This window comes from Xyrauchen texanus, chromosome 6, assembly GCF_025860055.1.
Source record: "Xyrauchen texanus isolate HMW12.3.18 chromosome 6, RBS_HiC_50CHRs, whole genome shotgun sequence".
NCBI classification, from domain to species: Eukaryota; Metazoa; Chordata; class Actinopteri; order Cypriniformes; family Catostomidae; genus Xyrauchen; species Xyrauchen texanus.
Window position 1 is genome coordinate 29,204,873 of NC_068281.1, and position 13,773 is coordinate 29,218,645.

At 40.4% G+C, this 13,773-nt stretch overlaps 1 protein-coding gene across 3 annotated transcripts; it reads left to right on the plus strand.

Moving 5' to 3' along the window:
* Nucleotides 1–6,966: 6,966 nt before the first annotated feature.
* Nucleotides 6,967–9,997, plus strand: dusp12 (dual specificity phosphatase 12). 3 transcript variants are annotated; one of them, XM_052128101.1, is made up of 7 exons: nucleotides 6,967–7,042; nucleotides 7,275–7,543; nucleotides 7,998–8,111; nucleotides 8,225–8,343; nucleotides 8,676–8,763; nucleotides 8,883–9,066; nucleotides 9,803–9,996. In XM_052128101.1, exons 2-7 carry the CDS (start codon nucleotides 7,281–7,283, stop codon nucleotides 9,950–9,952), a joined length of 918 nt encoding a protein of 305 aa, XP_051984061.1. In that variant the 5' UTR covers nucleotides 6,967–7,042; nucleotides 7,275–7,280; the 3' UTR covers nucleotides 9,953–9,996. The 3 variants fall into 3 exon arrangements, with proteins under 3 accessions (XP_051984061.1, XP_051984062.1, XP_051984060.1); XM_052128102.1 differs by having other exon boundaries at nucleotides 6,982–7,012; nucleotides 9,803–9,997; XM_052128100.1 differs by having other exon boundaries at nucleotides 6,991–7,543; nucleotides 9,803–9,997.
* Nucleotides 9,998–13,773: the final 3,776 nt, after the last annotated feature.

A 13,773-nucleotide genomic window follows, 5' to 3' on the forward strand; every position in this document is an offset into this window, starting at 1 on the left:
CGGCTCACGGATACACGGTGATTCCCCAGGTGGACAGGGCGGTTGCGATCCACCTATGCCCCGAGAATGCTGCCACCTGGCGGGTTCGCCTTGTGCTCCCCTCCAAGGCCTGTAGGACGACGTCATCATTGACTGCCAAAGCCTACAGCACCACCGGACAGGCCGCTTCCGCCCTCATACCATGGCCCTCCTGCAAGTCCTCCAGGCCAAGGCACTTAAAGATCTTCACGAGGGTAGTCCTGATCCCGACATGCTGCAGGAACTGCGCTCAGCGACCGACCTCGCCCTCAGGGCCACGAAGGCCACTGCACATACACTTAGACAGGCGATGGCCACACTCGTGGATCAGGAATGTCATCAGTGGCTGAAACAAGACATGCTTCCTCGATGCCCCTGTCTCCCAGTTCGGCCTCTTCAGCGACACCGTCGAGGACTTCGCCCAGCAGTTCTCCGTGGTGAAAAAGCAGACAGAGGCCATTTCACACATCCTGCCGCAACCCTGCCGCAACCCTGCCGCCATGAGCCAAGCCCAGTGGAGAGTGGAGGCTTCACCCCCAGTCGGTCCAGCTGATTTGGGAACGGTTTAGCAAGGCTCAGGTAGACCTGTTCGCCTCCCGAGAGACCTCCCACTGTCCACTCTGGTATGCCCGAACAGAGGCTCCCCTCGGGACAGACGCACTGGCACACAGCTGGCACACAGCTGGCCCGCAGGGCTGCGCAAGTACACATTTCCCCCAGTGAGCCTTCTTGCACAGGTGCAATGCAAGGTCAGGGAGGACGAGGAACAAGTCACTCTAGTGGCTCCCTATTGGCGCACTGTCCCCGTCCACCTTGATGGTGTATGTAGCTTATATCGCAGTCCAACATGATGCAGTAGACGGCAAGTCTTTGGGTAAGCACGACTTGGTTCTCGGACCTCATACTCCTCGCGACAGCCCCTCCCTGGCAAATTCCTCTGAGGAAAGACCTTCTTTCTCAGGGAAGGGGCATGCTCTGGCATCCGCACCCAGACCTCTGGAACCTCCACGTCCGGCCCATGGACGGGATGCGGAAGATCTAGCTGATCTACCACCTACTGTCGTAGACACGATCAACCAAGCCAGAGCCCCTTCTACCAGGCAACTTTACGCCCTAAAGTGGCACTTGTTCGCGATTTGGTGTTCTTCTCAGGGTGAAGACCCACAAAGGTGCGCAGTCAGGTCAGTGCTCTCATTTCCGCAGGAGAGGTTGGAGGGGAGGCTGTCCCCGTCCACCTTGATGGTGTATGTAGCTTATATCACAGTCCAACATGATACAGTAGACGGCGAGTCTTTGGGTAAGCACGACTTGATTATCAGGTTCCTAAGAGGCGCCCGAAGGTTAAATCCGTCCCGGCCAAGCCTGTTCCCCTCCTGGGATCTCTCAGTGGTCCTCTCGGGCCTTCAGAGACCCCACTTCGAGTCGCTATAATCAGTTGGACTCAGGGCCCTCTCCTTAAAAACGGCCCTGCTGATCGTGCTCGCCTCCATCAAGAGGGTCGGGGACCTGCAAGCGTTCTCTGTCAGCGACACTTGCCTGGAGTTCGGTCTGGCAGACACACATATGATCCTAAGACCGCGGCCGGGCTACAAGCCCAAGGTTCCTACCACGCCCTTCAGAGACCAGGTAGTGAACTTGCAAGCGCTGGCCCGGGAGCCGTGCTTTGCGTACCTACTTGGACCGCACGCAGAGCTTTAGACGCTCTGAGCAGCTCTTTGTCTGCTTCGGTAGACAGCGGAAAGGGAACGCTGTTTCCAAACAGAGGCTCTCCCATTTGGTTCATTGGCCTATCATACCCAGGCCATGCCCCCCCCCCCCTTGCGGGTCCGAGCACACTTAACAAGGAATGTTGCATCCTCATGGGCACTGGACAGAGGCATTCTACAATCTCAGGGTAGAGTCAATCTCGTCCCATGTTTTTTCAGGTCCGAGTAACACGCTGACGGATTGACCAGGTGAATCACTTGCACCTAGCGCCTTTTCTCTCAGCTGAGGTAATACCTGGAGCTTTTTTTCCCAGGAGAGCCCACTCACTCGGCTCCCTGGATGATTCCTCCCTAGCCCTGTGGTGCTGCAATTCGGCGGAGGAATTCTCTGACCCAATCCACTGCAGGTACTCAAATCTACCCTGTACTGGAATAGGTGCTCCACAGGTTAGGGCTCCTATGTGGACGTTCCGGCTGTGTGTATTTTCCGTGGTATGGTCTCCTTACGAGTGGACCCACGTCTCCCTTGGGCAGTTCTTGCTGCCCCCCAGTCGCCGTGTCTGTTGCAACTCCTCCCTCCGAAGAGGCGGGATCTATCTCCACGCCACTTCCCATATGTGACCTTAAAGTCCATGTGGTGTATTTCGCCACTTTTAACTCCCCATCTCTGGGCGGATGTGGTCTATGCAGGGTCTTTTCCCCCTGAAAGAATAGGGAACTGGGTAAGACCCCCTTCCCACGATGCGTGTAAGGGCCCCAGCCGTTTTGCTCTATGCGAGAAACATAGAGAGAAAAGAGGCCCGGCTAGGCTCGGCCCGTTCTCAGGTTGGCAAGCGTCGCCTTGTTCCCCTGTCTAGGGTAACTATAAGTGTTCCGACGACTTTATGGGGCATTGGGGAAGGGTACGTGTAGTCTGATACAGCTGGTCATTTTGGCACGTGAAGTACCATCTATGTTACGGATGTAACCTCCGTTCCCTGATGGAGGGAACGAGACGTTGTGTCCTCCCGTCCATGTCGCTGAGCCGAGCCACTGTTGTGGCCAGACCATTTCCAGCTCAGAAAAACCCTGAATTAAACAGACGCATTTCCCCGGCTTTATACTTGTATGTCCGGGGGCGGGACATGCAAATTCTGTCCGCCAACTTCTCATTGGCCTTTTTTCATAGATCAGAGGTATATTCGGCGCTCTAGAGAGACCCCTAGTGTCGCTTCTACAACACAATGTCTCGTTCCCTCCATCAGGGAACGGAGGTTACATCCGTAACCTAGACGTTATGAGTTATCATTCTAAAGGGTTATGACACTTTTTTACTTCATTGAAATATATGAGATGCCAGCAAATTGGCTTAAACCTGATCAGACATTATTAGGCTACACAATATTCTGTCAGAGTAACTCTTTTATCAAATTTTCCACCACTGCTTTTGTGGTGAGAAGAAGACTTAAGCAAGACAACAATCAGAGATTAAATCCAGGAAGGACTGCCATCATTACCTCATGAGTGGCGTATTGCTACTCTTTCGCCACAGGATGTGCGTCATAAACCTTACTCAAGCCGACTGACAGAGGAGCTCATGGGACACGGCCCATGCCATACTGATGAGTACACATGAGTACTAAATGTAAATGAACACATAGGCTCACAAAGAACGTGTTGTTTGTCACTATAAAATATATACCAAGAGAGGGGTGTTTTGGGAAACCATTGAAATATCTCTAAAGGAGTATAAAAAAAGTGTGCATTCCACTAAGGAATTTCTGCATGTTTCTGATAAAAGCCAACAAATGTTATTGATTAGACAGACATTATAAAAACATTCCTCTATGATATGTAACTAGGGTTCCCATGGTCATGGAAAACCTAGAAGAATATTAGGGAATTCTAATATTGTTTTTTCCAGGTCTGTCATGAAAATTTCTACTGTAAACATCAATTTATCTAGTTTTTCTGTGCTCTAAATTATTTCACCAGCTTGATATCACTCTTATCTACGTTCACAAATCAATGTAAACAATTCAGTAGCAAACCTGCCTAAATTAAAATAATTTGTAAAAAGCTGTATCCATTAATCACAAACATCTGGAAAGGTCATGAAAAAGTCATGCAAATCCACTGAAAGTGTGGGAAACCTGAACTACAATATTGTTTAATTCCAAAGTAAACTAGTTAAACCTATTTTTGCAATGAAGTTCAAGACAAACCAAGATACATTAGTAAAATCAAGGCAATAACAATGAAGATGTCAAATATCTCAAAGAAATTTCTCAACATATAAAACATGAAAATAATTAATTAGAAGAAGAAAAAAACAATCTGAACATTGTCTACTCAGCCAAGCAAATTATAGTTAAACTTGAGTACATCTGAAAGAATGATCAGGGGACACTTTCCACAGTGACTGTACAAGATAGGCATACCACATGTTTTTATTTCAAATGAGTATTAATAGAAAAGAGGAAAGAACAGAGAGAGAAAAATAGACTTTAAACAATGGTTAATTAATCAATAAGCAAATGCAGGAAAACAGTTGGCAATGAAGCACTCATATTTTGAAGCACTGAAATAGAAACAAATGAAGTAGTGCTACCCTTAGGGAACTTTTGAGAGGATACAAAAGGCATAAATCAATTGTGCCTTGTGAGTGCTGGCACAGGGAATCACACCTCTTGGACTGCCAGCTGAGAAGAACTATTCCTATGCTTTCTGCTATAAACTAGAGCTCTGGTAGAATAATTTAAATGAAAAACAACCATGAGCACTGCAGGGAGGTTTCAAGCAGGGAGGTTTCATACAGGCTGCCAAGGCCAGGTGCATTTAAAGTTTGAAGAAAATGCAGGAAGGTTAATGTAGACTTCAGAGAGGAAGATTTTTTGGCCAGTGTCCAGATATCAACCATCTTCTTCAGCTCTTCACAGAACTGGGCCTCATTGAGATGAAAGCCACCTCTTAGAAAGGACCTGAATTTGAAGACATGACAAAATCTGGAACCTTATAGTAATAAAGTGGGGCCAAACAATGAAATAGATATGAGCAGGCTCTTTGGTGCAAACCATATACTTTTTGATGATTAATCCTTTTGTAGATGAGAAATATAGGCTAAGTTTTTAATTCAGGAGATAAGAGACTTTCATTTTTTTGTATTCATCAGTGTAAATGGAAGATGTAATTGTGTATGCATGCATTTGACTTTCTTTTTCAGGCAGTTTTGTTTCCTCAAGATGTATCAATATGGCGCAAGTAACATTTCCTTCGTGGAAAATATTGAGGCAAGAAGAAACTTTCGACAATGACCTGTGCTGCTCATTTCCTATCTTACCCTGTTCTGTTGCAAGAGCAAATTAAGTTGTGCAACTGAAATCTTAATGTCTCAAGCATAAAGGGTGCTGGAGAACAACTTGAAGCCTATTGAACTTTTCACAGATGTTCATTTCTAGGAAGCATCAGTCCTTGTTTTTCTTTAAGCTCTTAATCCTAAATCTCTGTCTTTTTTGTGTCTAGACAATTAAATGCTGATGCAAATTTCTGATGCTCTTACAAAACCAGTAACCGTAAACATTACATGACGACCAGAGGGCAAATGACTGCGGTAAATAAAAGTAAAGACTGAAAATTATGTGTTTCTGCTGAACAGGATTCATTCAATGTAGTGATGCTGTGCAAATGCTGTGCATCCCAGGAACGACGTACGTGAGTTGAACAGATTGGGTAGGGATTCTGAGGGACCACACAAGGTTAAGTTGGACTTGTACTGAGAGGACCAGTCAGATTAAGGCACAGGCATCTGCTCTGTAATATTACAGTGACTTGTTGAGGTGTTATTTAAGTTTCCATAATATGCCATAAGAAAGTGGTCCCAAAAAGTATTTGCATAGCCACACTTAAAAATGTGTGAATGTCAATGGATTACATAACAAAATATAATATGGCCTTTATTTTTAAGAATGATCACACAAGCACACTTTTCAAACAAATAATTTCAAAAAAGACGTTTGTTTTGAAATCGTTTAAAGGTTTAAAATGATAAAAGAATAGATATACTGTTCAAAATGTTCATTTAGACACTTTCTATTTGTCAAACGTTAGTGGAACATGTTCATAGTTCATGCGGTTACTCTGCTAGGACACCTGTGTGGACTTCAGGGGAACTAACTTCGTACATTCACTTTATACAGTAACACCTTGAGACTATTTGGTTAATAGTAAAATAATTGCAAAAAGAAAGAAAAATTATAAGAAAAAGTTCAGCATCATTGGCAAATGCACCTTTGATTGATAAATCTATATTGTTTTATTGCAATTACATTTTTAAGTGTGCTTTACGTGACCAAATATTTTGCTGCCACTTTATAATCCATCATCATGCTCAACAAAGGCCTCTCAGTAATTCCCTTAGTCTAATACCTTCCTAACCCTTCCCATGTTATTAAGTGATCTCTGAGAAAAGACACAATTATCAGGTATGAGGAAGACGGTTTCATGTTAACTGAGTTACAGGCAATAATATAAATAACCTAGGTAAGAGGAATAGACAGCCTGTGACTTATGTAAGGTGATGTGCATTGGTCTCCCTCACTCTTGTTTAGATGTCATAGTGTTTGCTTTCATAGACCACATGCAGGACAGCCAAACATCTACCAAAAAAGCAGTAAGTACTACAGGTCTAGAAACACCATGAAACTTAATAAAATTATAAAATGTTGATAAAATGTAAATTAGGAAAATGTTGTAGTAAACATACTAAATACTGTCTTGAAATGAATGAAAATCTAAAAATGCAAAAAGGTTTCTATGGGGGTTAGTTTTAGAGGTATGGCTAGGGTTGAGAATTATTTTATTAGCTTATTAGAAAAGAAACTGTAGTCCCCAATAGAAAGTTCTTACCATGACAGAAATTCAACATCTCTTTAAACTGACTTGAGAAGGTGTTTCTTAGTTGTAATAAAAAAATATGTAAAAATAAAAAACACGTTAATAAAAAACGCACAAGGTGTTTAGGGCGTAAACTAAATGTTAATCAGATTTTGATCATAAAAATGTTTTTATGGGCATATGCATTGTTCATTCAGAATAATAGATGACATAAACAGGAATTGCACGTCAGGACTTATTATTACGTTATATTAACAGCTTAAAGAAAAATATTGCAACATAGAGAAACATGCTATTTCGATACATTATCGCCCTCTGGCGGCAACGGGAATTTCTTTCCGGAACTAACAAATTCACGCTTGTTTCCTACCGACTCTTTTATTTTCCTGGACATACACATTGATCACAGGTTACACGTGAGAAATAACGATAGGACGTACCTTACAGTAAAGTCATGCTTTGAAGATTTTCATAGATATATGTTTACTCTGTATTAAACAAAATACAGTCTATAGTGACTGTTTTATAATGAAATCAGTAGCCTCGGAAATGTAGCAGTTTGGCAAAAAATTTACACTGATATGTATTCAATTTGTAAATATATGCTTGGCTGTTAACATGCACTGTCTAGATGGATTCTACCAAATGCCTATTACAAGTGTTACTGTCTTTACCTAGTAAACCATGATAGCAGTGGAGTCTGGAGTCTACATCGGTTCTGTGTCCGATCTGAGGGATGCTCAAAGCCTGTCAGATGCAGGTATAACCCACATACTCACTGTTGACTCAGAGGAAGCTGCTGTGACCGGATTCCACACGAGATTTGTCCGGGCTCTGGATGATGCATCCACAGATCTTCTGAGCAAACTGGATGACTGTATCAGCTTCATATATGACGCTCTGAATACACAACATGAGTCCAAACCACCAGCAGTCCTCGTGCATTGGTAGGATTAGTGTTTTTCATAACGCACATATGTTTGAATTATTGAGACATTAATAAGTTAATATTTGTTAGAGGGCCTAAATACCTATAATTACATAATAATTAGACAGCTTTTATATAAGGTGTTATATTTAGTAGTCATATAACTGACAATATGTCAATAGAGGGTAAGATTACCACACATTACAGTATATTATCCTGAACGTGTCATTAGTTGAGCATTTATATAATAGTTGGGATAAAACATAAATTCATATTTTCTTAAACTGTTTTCATATTTGAATGTACATCAACTACTGATCTGGTAAGCAAAATACAATGTTTGTGAATGACTATTTAATTCAGGTTGTTATAGTGTTACAAATGTCTTATTTAGTAATAATACGTTTTTCAGTAATATGTGCTATTTGTCTTTTGTATGTCACTGAGATTCAACTTTTTGCTTGTTTCTATAGTCATGTGGGGCAAAGTCGAAGTGCTGCTGTAGTGACGGCTTATCTGATGAAAACACAAAACCTCAGTTTACAGGATGCATATACTAAACTCCAAAACTTAAAACCAGATGTGAAGTATGTCTCATTGTTTATCCTGTGATGGAAAGTTTGCCATTGTTGGTTGCAATGTTTAAAAGTCACTTACAGATGAGACTTGCTTTTGTAGAGCAGTTTTCTTATATCCACAGAATGAATGAAGAGTTTCTGGACCAGTTGTCACTTTATGAATTATTGGATTGTAAACTAGACTCCACGAATCCCTTATACAAACAGTTTAGATTGAAGAAAATTACAGAGAAATATCCAGGTTTGTACATTCCAAATATATATCTCATTATAATTTATTTTTTGCCTTTTTAAATACATTGTACTATGCTTAATACATTGGAAAGCTGTGGCCATGGATTTCGTTCACTTTTCTAAAGAAAAAAAATGCAACCTGTGATTGGACAGTTGTGCTCATAAGTTTACAAAGTTTTCTGCAAGGGTTATGCAAACTAATTATAAAATAGGTATGTTAAGATTTGAGCTCAACCGTATGTGCAAACATAACTTTTACATAACTTTTAAAGAACTTGCATGCTCAATACTATCAACCAGGAAACCTGCTACACAAGTTATTATTTTTTATCAATATAGAGCTCCAGAATGTACCAAAAGATATCTTCGCTGTTGACCCTGCCCAAACCCAGAATTTAGAGGCTGTTTACAGATGTAGAAAGTGCAGGTATAATCTCTTTTTAAACTTTCCCCAGATGCTCGGCACCATGTGCAGAAGATATGAATAAGAATATACAATATGGAACTGACTTGACCAACATTGTCATTGCCCTCTGTCTTCAACAGGCGCACACTCTTCCGCCATTCCAGCATTCTCAGTCACTGTGTTGGAGGCGGAGCCTCAGCGTTTACTCATAAGAAGACAAGGACAGTGACCCCTTCGGCTGAAGATGAGAAACAGTGCACATCCTACTTCATAGAGCCAGTGCAGTGGATGGAGCAGGCCTTACTAGGTGTCATGGATGGACAGGTAGTACCAGATTACTTCACACATCTGAAGGATGGATGTTTGATTGCTTTGTACAACCCTAAACCCCAAAAAGTTGGGACAGTAAAGAAAATGCAAATAAAAACAAAAAGGCGTGACTTGTAAATTCGATTCACCTTGTGCCATAATGAAAGCACTAAAACAACACATTATTTGATGTTTACCTTGATGTTATTTTGAATTTAATAATAATATTTGAATATACACTTATTTCAAATCAGATGATTGCAACATGCTTCAAAAGACAGTCGTTTGTGTACCGCTGTGTAACATCACCATTTCTTCTAATAACATTTTGGGAGCTGCACAATTTTACAGGGCCTTCGTTGCCATATTTTGCATTCATAATGCGCTACACATTCTCAGTTGGTGACAAGTCAGGACTCCTTTTCGTTTTTATTAGCATTTTCTTTACTGTCCCAACTTTTTCGGAATTTGAGTTGCAGTTTATGAAAATGGCATGCAAGACAGCAGCACCAATCAACACGTTACAATACACAATGTTTAACAGATACTATGCCATGCAATATATACAATACATAAACATAATCTACACCAAATATAGGGAAAACTCTCCTCTTCCACTAGGGATCCAGAGTTCTGTTTGCTAGGGATCCAGAGTTCTATAATCTTAATAGATTGTAGTGGCTGATATTGTTTCTTAATAGATGTTTTAATATATTCCAAAGTAAATGTTTTTGTAAAATCTGTCTTGTAGCTCTTGTGCCCCAAATGCAGCTCAAAGCTGGGCTCCTTTAACTGGTATGGTGAGCAATGTTCGTGTGGGCGCTGGGTGACACCAGCCTTCCAGATGCACAAGAACAGATTGGATGAAATCAAACACATCAATATATCTGCACTGAAATGATGCACAAATAAACATTTGTATGCCATATTCAGGATTTGTTGTTGTTTTTTTTAATTAGCATTTTACATTGAAAAAATATATGGTATATTGGTAAGGCTTTATTATTTTATATTAATTATTAAATAATGAATGGATTCATTTCAAATTTGTTATTTGTATTTGAGTACAGGGCCCATTGCTTTACTTTGGACAGAAAAGTGACCCTTTTGGGGGCAAAGCGCTTTATCTTTATCCAGATATGCATGTTTATTTAGTTAATGATTGTTTCTTTGCTTTAATGGACGTGGACAATTGACTTAAATGGATTTTACAGGTTCAATACAAGTTAAGCTCAGTCGACAGCATTTGTGGCATAATATTGATTATCACAAAAATGTATTTTGACTCGCCCCTCCTTTTCTTTAAAGAAAGCAAAAATCTGTGTTACAGTGAGGCACTTACTGTGGAAGTGAATGAGGGCCAATTTTTGAACGTTAAAATACTAACTTTTTCAAAAGTATAGCTTTAAGACATAGAGGATATGCGTGTAAACATGATTTTAGTGTGATAAAACCACTTAATAACTTTTGTAACTATGTAAAGTTACAGCCAATTTTACAACTTCATTGCCATGATGATGTAATGTCAACAAACCCTAAAATGACTGTAAAAATTGCAATTTAAACAACGTTACAGCTCAAATAATACATGTTTTAACAGAAGAATTAATCTAAGCGCTTTTATGAAATTATAAGATTCACAGTTGTATTTGTTTTTCATTGTAAGTGCCTCACTGTAACCTCGGTTTTTGCCTTTTTTTTATTATTAAAGAAAAGGAGGAACGAGTCTAAATAAATTTTTGTGGGAATCAACACTATGTCACAAATGCTGTCGATTGAGCTTATTTTGTATTGAACCTGGAATATTCCTTTAAGCAGTAGGCATATTTTATATATGAATTAACGTTATATTTGAATAAAACATTTTGTCATTTCCCATAAATATCTTGCATGCGCCACAACATAAAATTTTCGTTCCTGTAGGTGGCGCCATATAACCAGTACTGTGCAATTGCTGCAGGCTCTCTACAACAAATAACAGGGTATATGATATTAGTGGCATAATCAGGACAGTCAGGACATAGCCATACAAAATGGAGAATTATGGAAAGACTATTTTAAAAACTTATTCAAAGAAATTTCTCCAGAAAATCTCACACCTGACCAGAAAAGTCAGCTGGAATCTACAATAAAAAATAACCAAAACCCTTTAGACTATCAGATTAGCAGAGAAGAATTGGCAGATGCACTTAAGAAACTAAAACCCAGAAAGGCATGTGGTCTAGACAACATTAGAACAGAAATGCTGAAGCACAGTCCAGCAGTACTGCAGGAGGCCTTGTTAAAACTCTTCAATCTGGTTCTGCAGTCTGGCTACTTTCCTGACACTGGAGTATGGGCTTAATACACCCATTATATAAGAGCGGAGACAAATTCGACCCCAATAACTACCAAGGCATTTGTGTGAGCAGCAATCTGGGGAAGACATTCTGCTGTATCCTGAACGCCCAGATAAAGGCCTTCCTTACCAAGCACAATGTCTTGAGTAAGAGTCAGATTGGATTCCTACCAAACCACCGACCACATTCACATGCTACACACGATAGTCAACCATCACGTGCATCAAAAAAGCAAAGGAAAGATTTATGCATGCTTTGTTGATTTAAAAAAAGCACTCGATTCCATCTGGCATGATGGTCTATATTATAAAATTCTACAATCCGGCATTGGGGATAAAATGTACGACACTATCAAATCTATATATTCAGACAACAGGTGCGCAGTTAAAATTGGCAATAAAAGAACAGAATTTTTCACTCAAGTGCGAGGAGTGAGACAGGGCTGCAGTTTGAGTCCAACTCTGTTCAACATTTACATTAATGAGTTAGCAGTGCTACTGGAACAATCTGCAACACCCGGTCTTACTCTAAATCATTCTGAAGTTAAATTTCTTCTCTATGTAGATGATCTGGTGCTGCTGTCAGCTACTGCACAAGGGCTAAAGTAGCACCTGGACCTGCTGGAGAACTACTGTCAGAACTGGGTCCTGACAGTCAATCTGAAAAAATCTAAAATTATGATTTTCCAGAAAAAAGCCAGATTACAGGACACCAGATACACATTCACTCTGGGGAACACTGCAATAGAACAAACCCGACACTACGACTACCTCGGTCTAAACATCAGTGCTTCAGGGGGTTTTGGTCTGGCAGTGAATGCAATAAAAGAGAAAGCTAGAAGAGCATTCTATGCTATTAAGGGCAAATTTACCCAAGTTGACATTCCTGTAACAATCTGGTGTAAGATCTTTGATAGTATTATAATGCCTATTGCTCTGTACGGAAGTGAGGTTTCGCGTCCACTCTGTCTGGCAGATTACCCTAGATGAGACAACCACCTCATAGAATCCCTGCATGCAGAATTCTGTAGAAACATTCTAAGAGTTCAGAGAAGAACACCTACTAATGCATGCCAGGCCGAACTAGGCAGATACCCCCTTATTATACATATTGAAAAACGATCCCTCAAATTTTGGACACACCTAAATTCAAGTTCCCCTAACACACTGCAACACGAAGCCCTTAAAACCCAAGAGCTGAAGCCTAAAACCAGTCCCATTTGTCAGCTAGCTCTGAAACTCACAAACCCACTAACAATTAATAAACACCAGTTTCAGACCAGCACTGCTGAACAAAACCAGATCAGATTAAACCAAATCATAAAAGAAAGCAAAAATTCATATTTGGACCATTGGGAAAATGAAAGTAAATTGGAATGTTATCGGGTCCTAAACAGAACATATAATCTGGCAGAATATCTCACACTCTAAGAGATCCAAAACAGAGACGGATCCTCACCAAATACAGACTCAGTGATCACAGTCTGAACATAGAAAAAGGCCGACACAGACAAACATGGCTTCCAAAGGAAGAACGAGTCTGTGCTCACTGTGACACGGGTGAGGTCGAGACAGAGATACACTTTCTCCTTCACTGTGAGAAATTTACAGAGGTGAGAGAGAGATACCTCCACAAACTCTCAAACCTCATGCCACAGTTTTCCAGTTTGGCAGAAGCCGATCAGATGCTGGTGTTACTGGGGGAGGACCATCATGCATCAGTTGCAGCTAAATTCATTTTTGAGCTGCACACCCTCAGAAACCAATCACTGCCTTAATGTACTTCATTCACAATACATTTATTATCTTATGTTCATAATGGCCTGTTAAATGCATATTTTATTTTATAGTGTATATTGTTATTATAGTTTTTTATTTTATTTGATTCATTACCTGGCACCTTATTTTAATTATATCTTATCATTATTATTTGTCTTGTCATTATCTGTTTTGTGTATTAATGCTTTGGCAATATTGTATGTAAACACAATCATGCCAATAAAGTACTTTTAAATTAAAAATTGAAATTGATATTTGCTGTTTTGGAACTCACACAAGTAGCCATCACATGCATTGAAAGCTCTGGGCAAAATGCATTTTTGGTGCAATACTTTTAAGAGCAATCTCATACAGAATTCAGTTAAGAGCCAGCATCTGTGTATTTGACAATAAAACTTTGAAAAGGGCATGCACTGTGCATTTGTATTGTTTTTATCACCAATAATTTTCCTTTTGACCCCCAGCTCATGTAGTGGTGTGTTTATTGAGAGTCTTGGGTGACAGTGTTAAGGAATTAGTTGTGAGTTGTGAGATCCTGTTGTGTTTATGAGGGTCATATCCCCTATGTAATGACCTGAACCCTCTTTGTGAAGTGTGAAGGAGTA